Source organism: Macrosteles quadrilineatus, unplaced genomic scaffold, assembly GCF_028750875.1.
Source record: "Macrosteles quadrilineatus isolate MER2022 unplaced genomic scaffold, UCM_ALF_1.0 Scaffold_7__1_contigs__length_78375512, whole genome shotgun sequence".
NCBI classification, from domain to species: Eukaryota; Metazoa; Arthropoda; class Insecta; order Hemiptera; family Cicadellidae; genus Macrosteles; species Macrosteles quadrilineatus.
Genome location: NW_026542600.1, coordinates 49,929,421 through 49,949,482, shown reverse-complemented (window position 1 = coordinate 49,949,482; position 20,062 = coordinate 49,929,421). Strand labels below are relative to the sequence as shown.

General features: G+C 35.5%; 1 protein-coding gene and 1 long non-coding RNA gene across 2 annotated transcripts in view; one reads left to right on the top strand and one right to left on the bottom strand.

The window, feature by feature from the left end:
- The window catches only part of LOC128998352 (testin-like), a 35,049-nt gene extending 15,081 nt beyond the window's left edge, over positions 1–19,968 (bottom strand). The window contains exons 1-4 of the mRNA XM_054424456.1: positions 19,516–19,968; positions 18,180–18,265; positions 12,358–12,497; positions 11,096–11,175 (exon numbers count right to left, since the gene is read on the bottom strand). Coding sequence (XP_054280431.1) covers positions 11,096–11,175; positions 12,358–12,497; positions 18,180–18,265; positions 19,516–19,596 — 387 coding nt within the window. The 5' untranslated portion in view covers positions 19,597–19,968. The remainder of the gene's footprint in view (positions 1–11,095; positions 11,176–12,357; positions 12,498–18,179; positions 18,266–19,515) is intronic.
- On the top strand, positions 1,183–4,325 carry LOC128998353 (uncharacterized). Its single transcript, XR_008491196.1, has 3 exons — positions 1,183–1,294; positions 2,676–2,778; positions 3,253–4,325. It is a non-coding gene; the product is annotated as an uncharacterized LOC128998353 (long non-coding RNA).
- Positions 19,969–20,062: the final 94 nt, after the last annotated feature.

Below are 20,062 nucleotides of genomic sequence, written 5' to 3'. Positions count from 1 at the left end.
TATATTACATGGACGATACCATTGAGTATAAACGTAACTAGAGAGCTTACCGCTGTACTATTAGTCGGTACCGATTTTGACGACATAATTCGGGCCGCTGATGCTTGGGATTGTAATGCCACAATTACCCAGTCAGCATAAAAATTGTTGAAAAGCCAAAAAAATTGTTGTACAACAATTTTAAAAGAGTTTGCAACAATTTCAAAATAAGTTTGGATATAAAACAATTTTAATATAAGTTTTAAACAATTTCAAAATTGTTTTAATATAGATGGTTAGTAACTATATTAAAATTGTTTTGATATGAGTGTGCAACAATTTTAAAATTGTTTTAAAACAATTTTAATACTATTTCGAAAACACATATCAAAATTGTTTTGATATAAGTTTGCAACAGTTTTAAAATTGTTTGGAAACAATTTTAATACTATTTCGAAAACACATATCAAAATTGTTTTGATATAAGTTTGCAACAGTTTTAAAATTGTTTTGAAACAATTTTAATAATGTTTCGAAAACACGTATCACAATTGTATTGATATAAGTTTACAACAATCTTAAAATTGTTTTAAACCAATTTAAATGCAACTTCTAACAATCATTAAAATAATAATTAATGTTATAAAACCAAAATATTCTGGATATTATATTTATGAAAGCGGCTTTCCTTTCAGTAATATAAGTTACAAAAATTACAATGGCCATCCATAATCTTGAAATAATCTGTTTTGTAAAAAGATTTTCGTGTTTTTTCACCCAAATTTTAAATCTTTCGCGCATTTTTTCTATTTTTCCTTATGGGACACTTATAACACTTATAACTTACAAGTATAAGTACTTGTAGGATAATAATAGTCAGTGTGTCGTGCTGTGTGTATGTGCCAATGCAACGACAGCTCCCCGCGATTTTGATTAGAGTACAGTACGATAGTGGTAAAATCAAGTGAAAGAGTCATGGAGGAGGGGCAGACTGCCAAACTCAAGTTAAAGCGGAACCTGTATAAGTTTAATGGTTAATAACAACAGGTTAACAGTCGTGAAAATAAATTATTTATTATTTGTAATTGTATAAGTATACTGGATCAGTTTTAACATTCTTACAAGTATCATCTACTCTAGACTCTACCAGAGTTTCGCAGTTCACTGACTACAGCAGTCTCCAGTCTGTTGATTTGATCTTGATCACAGGCTGACGGCATCACGGCATTTTGTTTATGTTTGATTGTTTGAAAAGTTATTAGGTGCATTAAGTTTACTGATTTTATCCTACATAGCTTCTTAAGCAGCAAACAAGGTGAGTTATAACTTACTTAGGCCTAACTTGAAATGAAATAGTTCCAATAGTTATAGAAATTGACCAATAGTTCCTGGTCTAAGTTAACCAATAACTTTGATAGGTATTTGGTAGGTAACATGATTATGGCCCATCTCTGGAATTGGCCTAGCCTATGTGAGCAAACTCTAATTAATTTCCTTTTGTTTCTCATAAATATAACAGGCTATGTTACTGAAACTGTAATTTACTGTTGGGTTTTTAGTAAATGGTCGTTGCTAAATGATACAGTTGGATTTACAGTAACTAAAACTAAAATAACTCAGACCTAACTTACACAAGGCATCTAACATTAAGTTTATAAACTCATAATTGAATTTAATTACTCACTTAGGTGGCGTCCCCAACTCAAGTAGAAAATGACATTGTAGGGCCTGTCGCCTAATGCGGTAACTGCTTAAAAGTAATATGACTAGGTATTCAGGCTTAGGCCTAGCTAAGTTACATCAGCTAGGGATTGATTTTTAAGTTAAGTTAGCCTATTTTTAAACTTGTTGTGTTAAGGGCTGCAGGGGTTTATAAACTCTATTAAGTTAAGTTTACAAATATGTTAACTTACTAGACCTTGAAACTTGGTTAACTCAAAATTTAACCCTCCGAGTGTTAAGCGTCGCGTAATCGACGCACAACACACCCGCCGTGGTGTTATGCGTCGCTTTTGCGACACACAAACATTGTTTATGGCGAAGGCTCTGGGACTGCCTTAATCATATTGAACTGGATCGAGATTGGCATCGCTTTCAGCAGATTCTAAGCTTTCTCCTGATGTCTGTTTCTATACGCTTTTCATTTTAGTTCCGAAAATATTTTAGCAGACAGCTGACTTGCGTATTTGTAAACAACTTGGTTAACCTCGTACCGATGACTGATGTGTTTTATTAAACGTTTCTATTGTTTTAGTGTTAAAAATAAAAAGTAGTGATATAGCCTACGTGGTGTATTATAAGAAGATTTAAGTGATTTAGAAGGGCTGGTTGATGATCCTGAAGAAGTAACCCGGTAGTCCGGTAGTGATATTGATGTAAATTATCAGCCAGATTCCTAGCTATGGTTAGGCTATGCATTCTTAACTAACGCTTAATGTACGAAATCTGTTTTTCACCCGTAACTTATTTATTTGCAAATTTACTTCCTTAGTATATTATTATATTTTTGTAATCCTTATAAAATTTAGTACAAAGTGGCTATTTTAAAATATTTGTAGACTTTATAAAAAAAATATTGAGCGCAAACATACATGTTAGGCTATTCATTTATTATATAATTTTTGAGAAATATTAACCCCACAAAAATTGCAGAATTTTTTTGCAATGTTCTATTAAATGCATTTTGTTTTTTGAAGAAATGACGAAGAAGAGATGGGCCAACATTGAACAAAGCAAAATAGAGAAATCAGTTGCTTCATGGCTGGCACAGACACAATTAAAATCAAAGACTTAGAAAGGGTATGTATAGTGTGATAATTTGTATTACAAAATTCACTTAGTGAGGTTAAAAACATAGGCTAACAAAACAATGTGCTACTAGCTTTCTCTCTTCATTCCGGATGCTTCAGTTTCGATAGTATATTGTTATACTAAAGCTCAGGTGATTTTCTTTATCTCAGACAAATACTGCAACAATCATTAATACTTGACAGGGTTTTTTTATTTCACGATTCTGAATCTACCACTTGATGGATTTTCACTATTTTTGTGTCGAAAGAAAGATAATTTTGAGAACTAGGGAATGTCAAAGGCACAATTTTAGTTTAGGGTTTCAGTTTAGAAATTAAGTTTTCATTTTTTTAAGTCAAGCAGCCGACGTCAACATTCTAGACTAGCTTTTGCTATAATGCCATTTGCTTAACGTAACAGCTGTAAACATTCAGGGGTCCCTAGTAACGAAATATAATATTAATCTGTGTGTTATAATTTTAGGGCAGGGTGTCAAAGAGCACCTGAAGAACAGGAAGATATGAGGATCATGAAGCCGCCGACGCTTGAATGATGTGTAAATAATGTATTGTCAGGGTGTCTACGAACCGGGAAATCCGGGAATGAACTTATTTTTTTACTGAAATTTACTGTTTTTAGTAAATATGGGTAGTTTTTAGTGGTAATTGTCCTTAAATAGTTGTGTGGGCCATTTTAAGTATGACATAAAAATTTGTTAGGAACATAAAAGGTTTTTTATCAAATGTTTGCTTACATTTTCATCATTTATTACTATAGAGTAATTATGCAATAGAAACCACATTAGCAGTCTCAAAGCCATAAATATTTTATCTTAACAATCACATCAAGTCAAGTACTTCAAAAAACTTATGACTCAGTAGCAAAGCTCATAAAAGTTGTATCACTGTCATTCCTTGGCAACTTATTTATTTATTACTAGGGTAATTATCATTAGATCCCAAACCTATTTGATCATGGAAATAATAGTTTTATATTAGCTGTTAAATTTAACTTCTTTTGTACTTTCATCTTGAAGATTCAATTTGCCGCTGGCTGTTGCCTACTCCTTTAAAAACTGTTTACGGTTTCATATTAAACTTCGAATTAATATACAGTGTTATTTTATAAGTTAAATCCTTTTTTATGGACATTTTATCTTTCAATTGACAAAACCACGAGCATTGTTGTTTGCATTAATTTTTTATCATCACACAGGCCTACTTGGTCTCAAAAAATCATGTCCTTGCATTTTATGTATCTTTTACTTATATTGTTGGCTGTTTGGGTTTCATTATTTTTTTGTTCCCCATATTTATTTATTGTGTTGTATGCTTTAAGCAATCTAAATCTTATAAACTAGAGTTTATATAAGCCCTCCTAAATAATTAGGTCTAGGCCTGGGCAAACTAATGATTGCTATATATCAATGTTAACTTTGCAATTGTAAAGATAATAATTTATTCCGTGCTTACTGGTAGAGAACTTAAAGTTTGTCCATGAATATTTTATTTTTATATCCATGCATCCATTTCTACTTTTTTAATCCAGAATGTAGTAGACTGTGTTTTTATTATTTCTCTACTTTTTTAATTATTGTTTACTTCAAATAGAAGAATTTCAGTATACTTATTTGTTTTTATTTATTCACCATTGTTTTTGATAGTAAACTAATCAATTAATGTTATATTTAATTAGTTGCTATAGGCGTACTTATTATTTATGAACTCAAATAGAAATTAACCCTAACAAAGTTCCAAATTTGTCTATTCCAAACAACTTCAAAATTGTTATACAACAACTTTAAAATTGTTGTACAACAATTTTAAAACAATTTCAAAATTGTTTTAAAACAACTTCAAAAATATTTTATAACAATTTTAAAATTGTTGTACAACAATTTTGAAATTGTTGTACAACAATTTTAAACTTATTTTAATATAGACAAAATTCCAAATTTGTCAATTTTAAAACAATTTTAAAACAATTTTGAAACAATTTTAAAACAATTTTAAAACAATTTATTTTCTTTTCCAACAATTTTTATGCTGACTGGGTAACTGTAGGCTATACAGGAATCTGAATGCATTTTATTTTTTTCTGTATTTGATTTTAAACTCACATCAAATTACAAAGGTTTGTAAAAAAACTTTTGCCTTTCTTTTTACGTACAATACTGATCGACTTTATAGCAAAGTTGTGGGTTACATATTCTCTACATAATATAATAAATTTAAAACTAAAACTAAGAACACATACGTTAATGCAGATCCACTGCTTATTTAACAAAATTCTATAACAGAAATCCTACATTTCTTTATTACTTTCAGTTTTAACTAAAAATATTCACGAGAATTTTAATACCTATGGTAAGTGTTATAAAATAATTTAATTGTTTATTTTTACGCCTAGATTTATTATTTGTCTGGTACCATCGGTTAACAGCCCAGTCGTACACCCCTGATTCCCAAACCACTGTAGGCTACATATTCTTTCTCGGTGACATAACACGCGCCACTATCACTTTATTCTTTTACAAGAGAAGAACGTTTCAAAAATATGCATAGTTATGATTCCGCTTCACACTACAAGAGTACAAGTAAAAGAGTATCTACAGGCAGTTTATTTTTTTATCTTTATACCATTAATTTCATATGAACTGGTTGACACTATGAGAGTACAAGTACAAAGGGATTTGCAGAGACTTAATTTTTAAAATCTTTGTAAAATTGGCTTGATATAATAAACTTACTAATCAAATATACCAACAAATAAATACATTTTAAATCAACAAAATGGAGGCTCAATAACGAAATTATGAATTGAAAAATACATTTTCCCATAAAGGATTTTACTATAAATACTTTAAAGGCATAATAGAATAATGACGAAAAGAAAAATACAAACAAATCTTGTAAAAACAATTTTCCTATTACAGTAAATAATTACTTACTATTAATAATGTGGTATTAAAAAGCATTGTAAAACAAGGAAGAAGGAAAATACGGCTAAACAAACGATTTCATCAACAAATACGATGTTTTTTATCCTAGCAAAACGCAATGAAAAAATCTAATATCTAACTACAAGTATTGCATGAACAAAATACTACAGTTTACACCCTAGGCCTAGAATAATCGCTTTAAAAAAAAAAAAAAACGGAACAGCAGACTAAACATATGGAAATGGTAATGTACAAAAAATGCACAGCTGATAATCATATGGAAATGGCAATGTCAAAAAAGGCAATATAAATCAAACCGGTAACCCAACGTATGCCATTGAAAAAAAAAACTACAGTTTACACTCCTGGATAATCTGAATATTTAAAGAACAACGGGTAACCAAATGACATGGTGTCTACTAAACCTGGTTTGAAAAATTCAAGGAGTTTTCCAGGAGAATTCAAGACAAATTCCAGAATTTTAAGAGCTACTATCGGAACCCGTTTAACTAATCGCAACCCGCTAAAAATAATTTATTATTACTATTAATGATTATTTTAATTTAAAACAAAACTTTTCCAAGGAAAATATTTTATACAACATAATAAAACAGTATAACTATTAGGTAAGGCGACACCAGCTATTATCTCCTGCGATCGTGGGAATACCGGTGAGCATACCTTGCAGTCTCGTCAACACAGACAACCGATCGCGGCAAAACAGGTTCGCATATTTTATGATTTCAGCGACACCGATAATCGTCTCCCGCGATCGCGGCAATACCCGTGAGCATTTCCTGCGGTTTCGGCAACACCGATAATCGTCTCCCACGATCGCGGCAATACCCGTGAGCATATCCTGCGGTTTCGGCGACACCGATAATCGTCTCCCGCGATCGCGGCAATACCCGTGAGCATTTCCTGCGGTTTCGGCAACACCGATAATCGTCTCCCACGATCGCGGCAATACCCGTGAGCATATCCTGCGGTTTCGGCGACACCGATAATCGTCTTCCACGATCGCGACAATACCCGTGAGCATATCCTGCGGTTTCGGCGACACCGATAATCGTCTCCCACGATCGCGGCAATACCCGTGAGCATTTCCTGCGGTTTCGGCAACACCGATAATCGTCTCCCGCGATCGCGGCAATACCCGTGAGCATATCCTGCGGTTTCGTCAACACTGATAATCGTCTCCCACGATCGCGGCAATACCCGTGAGCACATCCTGCGGTTTCGGCGACACCGATAATCGTCTCCCGCGATCGCGTCAATACCCGTGAGCATATCCTGCGGTTTCGGCAACACCGATAATCGTCTCCCGCGATCGCGGCAATACCCGTGAGCATATCCTGCGGTTTCGGCGACACCGATAATCGTCTTCCACGATCGCGACAATACCCGTGAGCATATCCTGCGGTTTCGGCGACACCGATAATCGTCTCCCACGATCGCGGCAATACCCGTGAGCATTTCCTGCGGTTTCGGCAACACCGATAATCGTCTCCCGCGATCGCGGCAATACCCGTGAGCATATCCTGCGGTTTCGTCAACACTGATAATCGTCTCCCACGATCGCGGCAATACCCGTGAGCACATCCTGCGGTTTCGGCGACACCGATAATCGTCTCCCGCGATCGCGTCAATACCCGTGAGCATATCCTGCGGTTTCGGCAACACCGATAATCGTCTCCCGCGATCGCGGCAATACCCGTGAGCATATCCTGCGGTTTCGGCGACACCGATAATCGTCTACCGCGATCGCGGCAATACCCGTGGCCATATCTTGCGGTTTCGGCGACACCGACAATCGTCTCCCACGATCGCGGCAAAACCCGTGAGAATATCTTGCGGTTTCGGCGACACCGATAATCGTCTCCCGCGATCGTGCCAATACCCGTGACCATATCTCGCGGTTTCGGCAACACCGATAATCGTCTCCCACGATCGCGGCAATACCCGTGAGCATATCCTGCGGTTTCGGCGACACCGATAATCGTCTCTCGCGATCGCGGCAATACCCGTGAGCATATCCTGCGGTTTCGGCGACACCGATAATCGTCTCTCGCGATCGCGGCAATACCCGTGAGCATATCCTGCGGTTTCGGCGACACCGATAATCGTCTCCCGCGATCGCGGCAATACCCGTGAGGATATCTTTCCGTTTCGGCGAAACCGATAATTGTCTCCCGCGATTTCGGCAACAAAAGCGGCAGTGTTTGGTTAGCCGACGATTCCGATGACCGGGCTGTGGATTCCCGGAGGTTTGGGTGGATTCCTGGAGTTTTCCAGGACATTTCAAGGTAAGATACAATTCCCGGAGTTTTCCCGGTTTTCCCGAATTTCCCGGAGAGTAGACACCATGAATGAATACTTAATGTAAAAAAATATAGTTTACAAAATAACTTATACAGTAAACGTAATACCAAAAAAAGGAAACAAAACCGCTAACTAAACGTACGTCATGGACCAAAAACTACAATGAATTTACAAGTCATACAGTAAACGAAAAAATATAGCAAAACAACGAAATTGCTAACTAAACGTATTTCTTGTAAAAAATACTACAATTACAAAATACTACAATAACCGTGATATTAAAACTCAACGAACCGGCTTACGAAACGTATGTAATGTAAAAATACTAGAGTTCACAAAGTATACAGTAAACTAAATCAAGAAAAACGAAACAGCTTACTAAACGTATGTCATGGGAAAAATACTATAATTTACACCTTGGAATAATTGCGATATTACAGAAATAATGAAACCAGCTAAATGATTAAATAAACGAATGTCGTGAATTAAAAACAGTTTACAAGATGAACCAATGTGCAAAAGATACTCAAGTAATAAATAATACAAAATAGTTATTGGCCTTCATTCATTGATCTATGGATAAGTAGTTTTGAGTTATGTGTGTATGACAAAAAGCTCTTGAACAAAGTTCACAAGTGTTGCAAATTTTTTAGTTTACGTTGATGTGGTACTGATTTTGCAGTAGATTTTCCGTAGCGGGCAATTCTTAAGCTACAGTTCACAGCACAGTTTTTATAATTTTCAAATGCATCCTTATGCGTTCCTTAAGTTGACTACGAAGTCGCGATGCTCCCTGCAAGTGGACTCTAGTTTTAGCCATTCCAGATGTTTCTTCATAATTTCCTTTTCGATTGAAGACATCAAGGATGACTTGACTCCTACTATATGCTTAATTTTTTGAAATTTTTCTTTAAAAGAAGAAAGCATGACGTCTGTTACGGATGCCATTTCCTTGGATGGAGCAGTCAGATGGCTCGTTACATCTATTGTGGAATAACTCCTGTGAAGAATCAGCAGCTAATTTTCGTCACTGAGCTGGGCACCTGTTGTAAGCTCTCGGCTGCATTCTTCACATGAGAATTCCGGTAAAAAATTCAAACGGCCGCCATTTTGAAATTTGGAAAGTTAAAATAATAATTTTTTTATAAATGTTACTTACTATAGTGTAAACAATTTTGCCAAGTTTCGTAAAAATATCTCAAAGGGATTTTAAAATAATAAATATTTTCCCCAAAAAACAAAATGGCGGATTACGGCTAAACTAAGCCGAAATCAAAAAAAATTTATTCTTCATTTTTGACTTATGTTTGCATGTAGAATTAGGTCCTGTATAGCCCATCACACTTTTTTGTGACACCCTGTATACTGATGTAAGTTACCCTATTAAGACCGTCTACAACCTATGTTGCGCTACGCTACGCTGCGCTCTCTGTGTGTATTGGACTACGCTGCGCTCCTATACGCTACGCTGCGCTGCGCTACGTTGCGCTACGCTACGCTGTCTGTATGTTTCTACACTTACAGACTTTCTCAGAGTCGTAAATAAGTAATGTCCAATCGTACAACATAGGTACATTCATGTTAAGTGTAAAAATCTTACGCATTATAAAATAAATTACTCTATACGAGTAGTTTAGAATAAAATGTTTACCATCATATATAGAAGTAAGTTTATAAACCATATTGGTTTCGCAAGGAGCATGCTTGAATTACAGTATTAGCAAAGCCGACAACGAGCCCGCAGCAGCGGTATGAGTTGCGTCATTGTTGCGTCTTGCATGGTTATCGGTAGAGCGCACTAGCAACTTGATGTACTGCATAACCGATGGTCGCGTAGTTCGGGCCGCCGACGCTGCTCAGCCTAGCGGTGCACGGGTAATGCTATGCCCTATTGACTGGACACTCTAGTTACGTTTATACTCAATGACGATACTGAAAACTAGTTTTCTTTTTAAATACTCTTTGAATACAGTTTTTTCCAGATTACAAATGTCTGCACACAAATAAATATTTCATAAATTTTAAACTGTCAAAAGGGGTAGATATACAGGTTTTAGAATAACAAGATATTTGTTAGTTGTCATAAGTACAAGAGCCATCCAGAAAGTAACAGACGTTTTGCATCAGCGTCGTTTTAGGTGGGGCTATTGCCGCCATCTAAGCATCAAGAGTATTCCTATAATTAGTGTGTGGGGAGCGAGCTGGTCTAGTGGTTAGAGTACGGGACTTCGGTACCTGAGGTCCCGGTTTCAAATCCAACCGAATCGCCAATGGATTTTATCTAAGTGATAATGCCGCAGCCCCTAGGTCTAGTTAAAATGTTAGGGGTGTTAAAGTTAGCATTGTCCTGCATTGCACTGTCCTGTCATTTGTGAAGTGCGCTCTGTGACTAAAATTTTGAGGTGAAAAATCACAAGCCAATTGAAATTTATTGTCAGCTTCGGGATGATTAAGGCAAAGGAGTGATGAGTGAACGCAGAGCGAAACAGTGGTGCATTGACATTAAAAAGGGTTTAAACTTCAGAGTTGCAGCCTCTATTTTTGTGATAACCTGTTAAGATGGGGCACAACAATTTAATAGGTACAACAAACTTTTACAATAACAATTTCATGAACCAAACTATTTTTAATTTGGGGAAAATGTTACACGAGTTCTTTAGTTATGAAATACTTTACCATTAACTCTGAGTTTGACGAAACAAGATATTTCTTAGTTATAATTAATCAAATAATCGTCTGATTTTTCCCATTTACTTTGATATGCAATGAACTATTTGTTTAAGGGAATTAATAACTAATAAATTTTATAACATTTAGATCCCTAAATTTTGTTTATCTAGAAAGCAACTATGGCAAATAAAATCTAGACTGGTAATAGAGCTTAATATTTTTCACACAACATATTTTTTTGTTTACAGTCTTAGTTAAATGTTTAAGATTAGCCCAATCTCTTTTGTATCACCAGGGGGGAAAATAATTAGGCCTAGTGTTGTGTCCTTTTTAACTATAGAATTTAAGATAGTTTCACAAATACTGTATGTTAACGGTTGTTACAAAACTTACGATATTTGAAGGAACCTCAGGTGGTATCCAATCGAATTTCATCTGTTTTTCTGCGTTGTTGGTCCGCTTGATGGCCAGGACTATGAAAAATAAATGCAGGAAAATTGTCAGACCAATGAATTTAACGAATATAGAAATAAAACAAATCACACTCTCCTGGTATAATCTCTGGGTCATTAAACTTAAGCTCATTGTTCTTCATTCTACATTGGACCAACCTCTCGTTTGATTTTAAAACAAGTCAAGATACAATGTTACAAAAGAAAAATTCCATGTCAGCCTACGTGATTAATTGAAACCACTAGTATACAGGCTATGAAGCTATCTGCAGACTAAGGTAGGCCAGGAGAAGGACGTTACGTCACCAACCACGCAATGACATAGCCGCAAGTGTCACCCGTGACAGTACTGGCCAGTATTTTCAATGTTTTACTAGTTTTTTTTTAAATATTTTTGTTGTGTGGATGAGTCATGTGCATTTTCCAGAGGTTTTGATGGATCTGTCCGACTTGAATAGATGACTTAATGTTTTAGTCCCAATTGAACATGGTCCATAGACTAACCAACACAAGTAGACGTCATTGTAAATTTTGAAGCTCGTTTTTTATGTCTAGTTCATGTACGCCACACTGGGCGCTAGTGTCGACAAAATTTTGTTTCTATTATTTTAGGGTTAATTTCTTGATTTGTGCTTTACTGTTTGGTTAAATAACTAGGGCACAATTTATTGTTTATGATTAGATCGTATTATTTGGTTAAACGAGGTTTTAAATGACTGTATTAACGGGAAACAAATTGTAAACAAAACACGACCTCTACATAAACCGTACAGAACTAACAATAAAATTGTCTTCAGCTGTTCCATTAGGATGACAAATCTACTAAGGGAGTATGTTTTATCTATGACATGGACTCTTGTAGTCTGAAACTACAGTTGTTTATTACTGGCCAAGGAAAATTTAATTTGGCAGAACAAGGGAATTTAAACCGTTTTAGCTTAAATTACACATGATTAACAAGTGGTTTAAAAATAAGAAGCTTCTCAGGAGCTCATACCTATAAATATAAACCGAAAAAGTTTAAATAATTTTATCAATACATCTTAATGGAAATTGGGTATCTTGGTTATAGCTAAATGTAATGTTATATGAAATACGAGTTATTTATTAAAATACTAACATTTACAGATAATTCCCTTTAATGGGGAGTTCTAAGACAGTATAACAAATAAAAACCTGAAACTCAATAATTTGATTACTTACCCCTGTCTTCTTCCTTAATTAGGGATCTAAGAGATGTTTTCTTGTCATTTTCATTGTTGAAAATAAGGTGGTATCTTAAATTTTCACCCTCATCTACGTCATGGATTTCTTTTTTACATTTGCAAAGTTTGCAAGTATTTCTGTTAAAAACAAAACAATTATTTAGTCTAAATGGAAATCACAGGATATTACTTTGTAAACACACTGGAATCTCACATCTCAACCTCCCTCTTGATCAATAATATTAAAGGTTTATTCATAAAAATTAAATAAAACTTTATTTAATTAAAGTAATTACTTTAGTAATTAAAGTTGTATTTTTAATGTAAATAAAATAAAATAAAATAAAATCTCTCACCTATCAGCCAAAATGAGTCTTGGTGAGGGGGCGGAGGTACTTTTGTGAAAACATCCGTGTATTGCTACTCAACGTGACTCACTCACCCCTACCTCAAGCACTGCCAAAAACCAGCACCCATATGTTTTAGTGTGGTTAGTGGCAAACCATCCACGCACAGAAGTGCTGGTCAATCTTTAGGCCTACTTCTCTACTACCCCTCACATTTTTCTCTCAGTAGGAACCAAGAACTGAGTGGATTAATCTATATTGTAATGTCACTGAACTATTTGTCGGATGTAAAACGTAAATCAGTCGGAAAGCGAAACACATTACAAACATGTTTATTTAAGCTATAATATAGTTTCTGAGTTTAATTTTGTATAGCTTTACAAAAACTAGCAGTGTGCCTGTTCTACGGGTGGGGATCTTATATTATTACTATTAAGCTGCGCGCGCACTACGGCGGCACGGCACGGACGGGCGGGCGGCACGGCAATTTTTAAAAGTTAATAACATTGAATGTCATATGAGTGCGCCCACTACGGCGGTACGGCCGGCAACGGACGTTCGGCAGCTTCCGCCGTTTGTTAAAAAGTCCGGGAGACAGAACTCCAGGACATTTCCGAGCTGCCGTGACGCCCGTACCGGCAGGAGCACTGCACACCGACCGGGCGGGCGGCACGGGACATCCGCCATTCTCAACTGATCTCTGTCAAAGTAGCAGTGTTTTCGTGTGTTGTAAACATCAGGGTGTCTACTACATTCTGGATAAAAAATTCATGGACAATTCCCGTACATTTAAGGACACTTTGCCGTAACCTTTGTCGGTGTCATTAGGCCTACCGAATAATTTTCCTGATTTGTCAAACTGTATTAATCTTTTTATTAACTGTAGTTGTACCAAAGAGAGAAAAGTAAATAACAATAGATAAGAGTTAAAAATTTCAAAATAGAAATTTATTGAAAGTAAACAAGCATAGGCCTACCTATACTTTAGGTAAAGCTTTTATAGTGTAACAGAGAAACGCAATCATTGTCTCCTGCGATAGCGACAAGATTTAGATTGCTTAAAGCATACAACTCAATAAATAAATATATGGGAAACAAAAAACATTGAAACCAATATAAGACAAAGATAGAGAAAATGCAATGACATAATTTGAAACCAAGCAGGCCTACATAGTGATAAAACATTAATGCAAAGAACAATGCTTGTGGTTTTGTCAATTGAAAGATAAAATATACATAAAAAAGGGGTTAACTTACAAAATAAGACTGTAGATTATTTACATGTTTAATATGAAACCATAAACAGTTTTATGGCACTAGGCAATGGCCGCGGCAAATTGAATCTTCAAGCCGAAAGTACAAGTAAGAAGTGAAATTTAACAGCCATTATAAAGCTATTATTTTCACGATGAAATAGGTTTGGGATCTCATAATAATTACCCTAGTAATAAAAAAAGAAGTTGTAAAGGAATAAAAGTGATACAACTTTTATGAGCTAGCTAACTGAGTCAACAGCTCTTGGAAGTACTTGACTTGACACTTGATTGTCGTGATAAAATATTAATGGGTTTGAGATTGCTAATGGGATTTTTATTGCATAATTACTCTAGTAATAAATTATGATTAGGGGTCTGCGGTGCACCGAAAAAGTCGGTACGGTACGGTACAAGCTTAATTACCGTCATCGGTTCGGTACAGCATTTTACACGGTACAAATTCGGTTCGGTACAGCCTATTATAATAATAAATTACTTTCAGTTTACTATCGTAGTCAACAACGGCAGTTGGTTCCGAGCACATAAAAGTCTTATCAGATGTTTGTTTACGAAATTTATTACTAGCGTGATGGTGCAATAAAAAACCCATTAGCAGTCCCAAATCCATTAACATTTTATCACGACAATAATTGTTGTATTGAAGTACTTCCAAGAACTGTTGAGTTTTATCACTTTTATTTCTTTACGACTTTCCCCAATTCTGTTTTATCATAAAAATAATAGTTTTATGATGACTGTTAAATGCTATCTCTAACTTCAGTATTTTCGTGAATATTGAATTTGCCGCTGGCCATTGCCTACTGCCATAAAACTGTTTATGGCTACATATTAAACTTGTAACTAATCTACAATCTTATTTTATAAATTAAAATATTTGTTATGGATATTTTATCTTTCTATTGACGACCATGGATATATACAAACTTTTGTCGTGATTTTAATTTCAACATCAAAATACAATATTGCACAATCGTGATATTTTAGGTCATTGACCTTTATTATGCATCCGGTATTGCTGTGTCAGAAGAGAAGCACGTTGATAAATTATAAATTGATATTCCCGTAGTTAAAAAGAATTATTTTATAAACCTATAAAACAAAATCATAAAATCTTACATAAAGATAACAATAACGGAAATTGTAAAAAGGGTATAAAGATAACAACGTCTTTTATTCTTTCTCTTTGTTCTTCTATTTCTTGGGTTTCCCTTCATCACGCATTCAACAAGTTGCCATGGTTACTAATCACCCATGTCGTTATCAGCTTTTGTGACATAGCTCACAGCAGGGGGTAAAACTTGACGAAAATCGGTAAATTTTTACCTATTATTTAATTACCAATGAATGTACTACTTTATTGGTATTTGGTATTGTATTAATAATCGGTCCAAATGGCAGATTTTTGTCAAATTTTACACCAAATTTATTGAAATTTCAAGGTGAATATTAATAAAACAATTATTACCAAATATTTGTATTCATTTAAAAGATTGATTTGTGGTATTGGGTTCCCCACTGAGTGCAGCCGAGCGGCACTAATGAGGGTCGGACCTTCTTGGGGGTGAACAATAGACGGCTTATCAGACCCTCCCCTCCCCCGTGGTCTGGAGAAAGCATGTAAACAAACTATTGCACAAGCGTGACTTGACATTGAGCTGCTTCAACTATAATTTTGTAAAATGAACTGTGATGTTTCAAAATAAAAAACAATAATTTGGGACCATACTGCTTAACAATAATGGACTGCAATTATTGTTGAACATTCAATCCATTTTTAACAAACTAAGATTATACGATTCAAATACAATTATAAAAATTATCTTGGTATTTTACTTGGGGTAATGAAGTTATGTAGGCTAGTGTAATTCTCGGTTCATCAAGGTTCTACTGAATTATGTTTGGCAGTGAATAAGTGTAGAATGCAATTTATAAATTCAGGGATACACACCTTTTACACAGTTATAAAGTCTAATTGCCCAACATCAAATCTTACTCTGTGATAATCCAAATTTTAGTTTCAGAAAAAAAACTTTGCAAGAATTGTATCCATCTTATAACTTAACTAGTTTTGAAGCTGATAAAAAAAATGGTCTTTGCCATTACTTCATCATAACCTCCAGTTTTTCATTGTCATCTGCTGTGAACAGCTGTCAAAACTACACTGTCTTCTACTGAATGCTTTTATATGTTTTTAAAATTAAAAACAACTAGACATTGTGTTGGTTGGAAATAATTTACCAGTTTTGTGAAATTATCTTGTCAATAAATGTTTCAAACATGTTTATTCATAAAAACTCTTATCCTATTTTTAAACTGCTTTATCATGGCTATTCAAAGTATCTCAGAGTAAAATAGGTAAAGCCTTTATCTCAACTGTGATTTTTCTTGACACAATCCTCATAGTAGTAAAAGGTTTTGTTTTAATAAAACATGTGGTACAGTAATTGTTGTTAGAAAACCATGAATGTAGGATACTATCCATTTTCATAGTAATGTCTATACTGTATTAAAGTTCAAAATAATGGTTTAGATACAGTTCTGAGAAGAAAACCGCAAAAATACAGGTAGCCGCGTACTGTACCGATTTTGTACCGAGAACCGAGGTACAAAATATTGTACCGTACCGAACCGTACCGACCTTAAATTTTCTGTACCGCAGACCCCTAATTATGATAATGTAAACAAACATCTGATAAACCTTTTATGTGCTCCTAACCAACTAGCGATCAATATAATTATGGCCCATTAAAAATTTAAGGACATAGTCTGGCATTTAAGGACAATTCCCGTACATTTCATGGCCAGTAAAAAATTAAGTACAATTCCCGGTTTTCCCGGATTTCCCGGTTGGTAGACACCCTGATAGATGTTAGTAAGTTAGAGTTTTCTCGTTGAGAAATACCCGAAACTGTACAACATGCGACATCCGGAATATTTTAATAACGTCCGGCGTGACAATATATGGGCAGAAATATGATCTATTATGAAACAATCAGGTAAGTTTTACACATAATCCTTCTACAATATCAGGAAACAAGGTTTGGAGCCCCCCAAAACTTAGTCTTTTCCTGTTTATTTGGTGTAGGCTATCTAAAATTTTTGCTTGCACCTTCTTGTCTCCTCTTCCTCCTGCCAAAATTAAACCTACTATCACCACTCTATCTACATCCATCTTTACTCACAATCTTTTACTCGCAGACTGTCAACTGTCCTAAATTGCGGATGTGCGGATGTCCCGTCCCGTCCGTCCGTGCCGTGCCGCCCTAGTGCGCGCACCCCCTCTTAAAAATGCCGTCCGTGCCGTACCGCCCGTCCGTGCCGTGCCGCCGTAGTGCGCGCGTAGCTTTAGGTAGCCTACCTTATTACCATGTCTTCACCTTTTACCCAATAAGGGATTGATGGTGTCAGAATTTCAATATACAAAATACATTTAAAAACAACTGATTCGAGAAGATACAAACATAGGTACATATTTACATAAACTTTGGCATCGGACAGAATAAAGATAACTTTTTCCAGATATGCAGGCAAACCTATTATACTGAAAGTAGGATCAGTTGCTGAGGGTCTAAATCCCGGTCTAATTAGACCTTCGGCACACATTTTGCATTTAGTACTTGTAGCTGAGGGTCTAAACCCTACTAAATGTGTCTTGGATCCATAACAAAATGGCACTAAAAACATTGATTTTCCTGGTTTTTCAGGAATTCCCAGTTGTGGCCCTCTCGCTTGATTGTAGAATTTGATGACTAATTACAAAAATGTATTAACCTAATTATTTATATCATACACCTTCTGAAGTATAACTAACCATTTTGGATTTCCTTTCTTTATATTATTAAGTATAAACACAGGGAAGTAAGGTAGAGAGGAAACATTCAATGGTACACCTAGTGGCGTCTAGGTCAAAGTAATTCTCTTACATGTACCTACTACAACGCTCTCGGTGGAGAAAGACCCTGTGTCCTGTGAGATGGGAATTTTAGCAAAGTGCTATAATTGCTCGGCCTCTTCCTTGCTCATTACAAGTATATTACCAGTGCAACATAGGCCTCCGAAAGGTGTGATTCCTCGCATAGGCACCTTATTTCTCTCTGGTATAAAATACTTTCCAAATATAAAACTCTCCAAAAATATTCATCGACAGATAAAGAGACTGTTAATTCTTAAATAAGTAATTAATTATTACACTTAACCTCCAATAATGTAGGTCGAGTCCAGGGCATAACTGTTTACAAACTAAGCACGGTGCACCTGCTCCAAACTCATGGCCTAAACGTGTCTAAAAACAGAATAAAACAAAATCAAATTAAAAGAAACCAAAATATAAAAACGTAACATAAATAGTAGGCCTATGTGCTCATGGACCACACATAAGTTTAAAGAAATATTTTTTGTAAAAAATAAATATGGATTAAAAGGAAAATATGAAATAAACCAAGCGGTGTTATGCCTAAGTCATTTGTTGGTTAACTGTTTAAGTAACCAATTAAGTGCTTTGCTCACAAGTTTAAGGTTCATCCTGTGATCACAAAAGAATGGAGATCATCTAACATCCTGGAATGGGAAGGAAGAACAAAATATTGGATTTGGTTACAGTATTTTGTTGAGTGGTCAGTTGTATGTGGGTTACCACATCTTAGTATGAAATCTGTTTAACAAAGCAGTCCACTGCTCACAGAGCAACATAAGTACAGAATTAGAATAGAATAAAGAAGGATGGTGTTAGCCAACTAACAATTTCTTTTCTGTAAACTGTGCTACAAGATGTTTAAGTCTCAAGCAGACATTTTGATAGCGCCTATATCCACAACAGATCTCAGGTGGAAAAATATAAGGTACCGGTACTCCGACCAAAACTAATCAGCAAACAAACAAAATGCACCATACAGAGAATACGTAAGTTAATAAAAAACCCAGGTAAGTTAGACTTCCGTATCTGTTGGCACAAACAACCGAATGAAAATATCAATCGATATATCGTTTGGTTAGTTAGGTAAGGTATTAACTTATACTAAACAAACGATATATCGAATGAAACAATCAAATAATCAATATTTTCATTCGGTTGTTTGTGCCAAGAGATACGGAAGTCTGCCCAAAAACCCTCGTGTCGGAAAACTGGAGAACTCTTGGTTCTAAAATGCTACCATAAGTTAGCCAGTCGGTCCATCCCGTCGGTTAAAGCAATGTAAACAATCGACTTGGCAATTCTTGCCACTTGCAGCTTAGCTCACTGTTACCATCCCGGCAACATGCTAGGCGCGACTGTGTAAGTTAATTAAGTGCCCATTTAACGACCTGTGATGCAATTCTGCAACGCAGTACCGGTAAGCAACCAGTCGGGCTACTCAGCTACCTGCCCTATTCCAATGTTTTGAACCCTTCTTCATGCCCAAATAAGAGCTGATTAGTTTGCAGGGAAGACAATACCAACCTTTAATGTAACAAATTGGACAAAGGCCACTACCTATACAGTAGACCTACCGGTACTCCTTAACATATATAGCCAATTTTGTCAATGATACGTACCTTGTCGATGTTGTTTTTAAGCCTTTCTTCAAGGTTTCTAATACATAATGGTACAGTTGTTTTATTTGAATCGTTGTCCATTTTGATTGAATATAGACAAACTTATTTAAACTGAAACCACAACTACACACAACAGTTTAGGAGAGTTCTGAATGACGTCAACGTATGTATAGGTGATTCACTAGTCAACGAAAACGAAGAATCGTCGACATGAGTCATCTAACTTACTTATCTCTTCACCTCACCTTATTTCACTGGAGATGTTTCATTATCACTACAACTCTCGTTTGACAATGGAAGTTGAAGTTTTGATCAATCGCACTGAGCGACGTCAATACAATGTGCACGATCACGATGGTGTGAATAAAATAAACATGAAACTATAACGTCGACCTGCGACCTCAGTAAATTAAACTATAAACCAAACTAGTATAAAATAAACTATAAACCAAACTTAACTAAATGACGGAACGACAGAACTGATTACTCTCTGAGTGAATCGAATCTGAATCGAATCAGTGAAGTTTATACTAGGTAGGGATTAGGG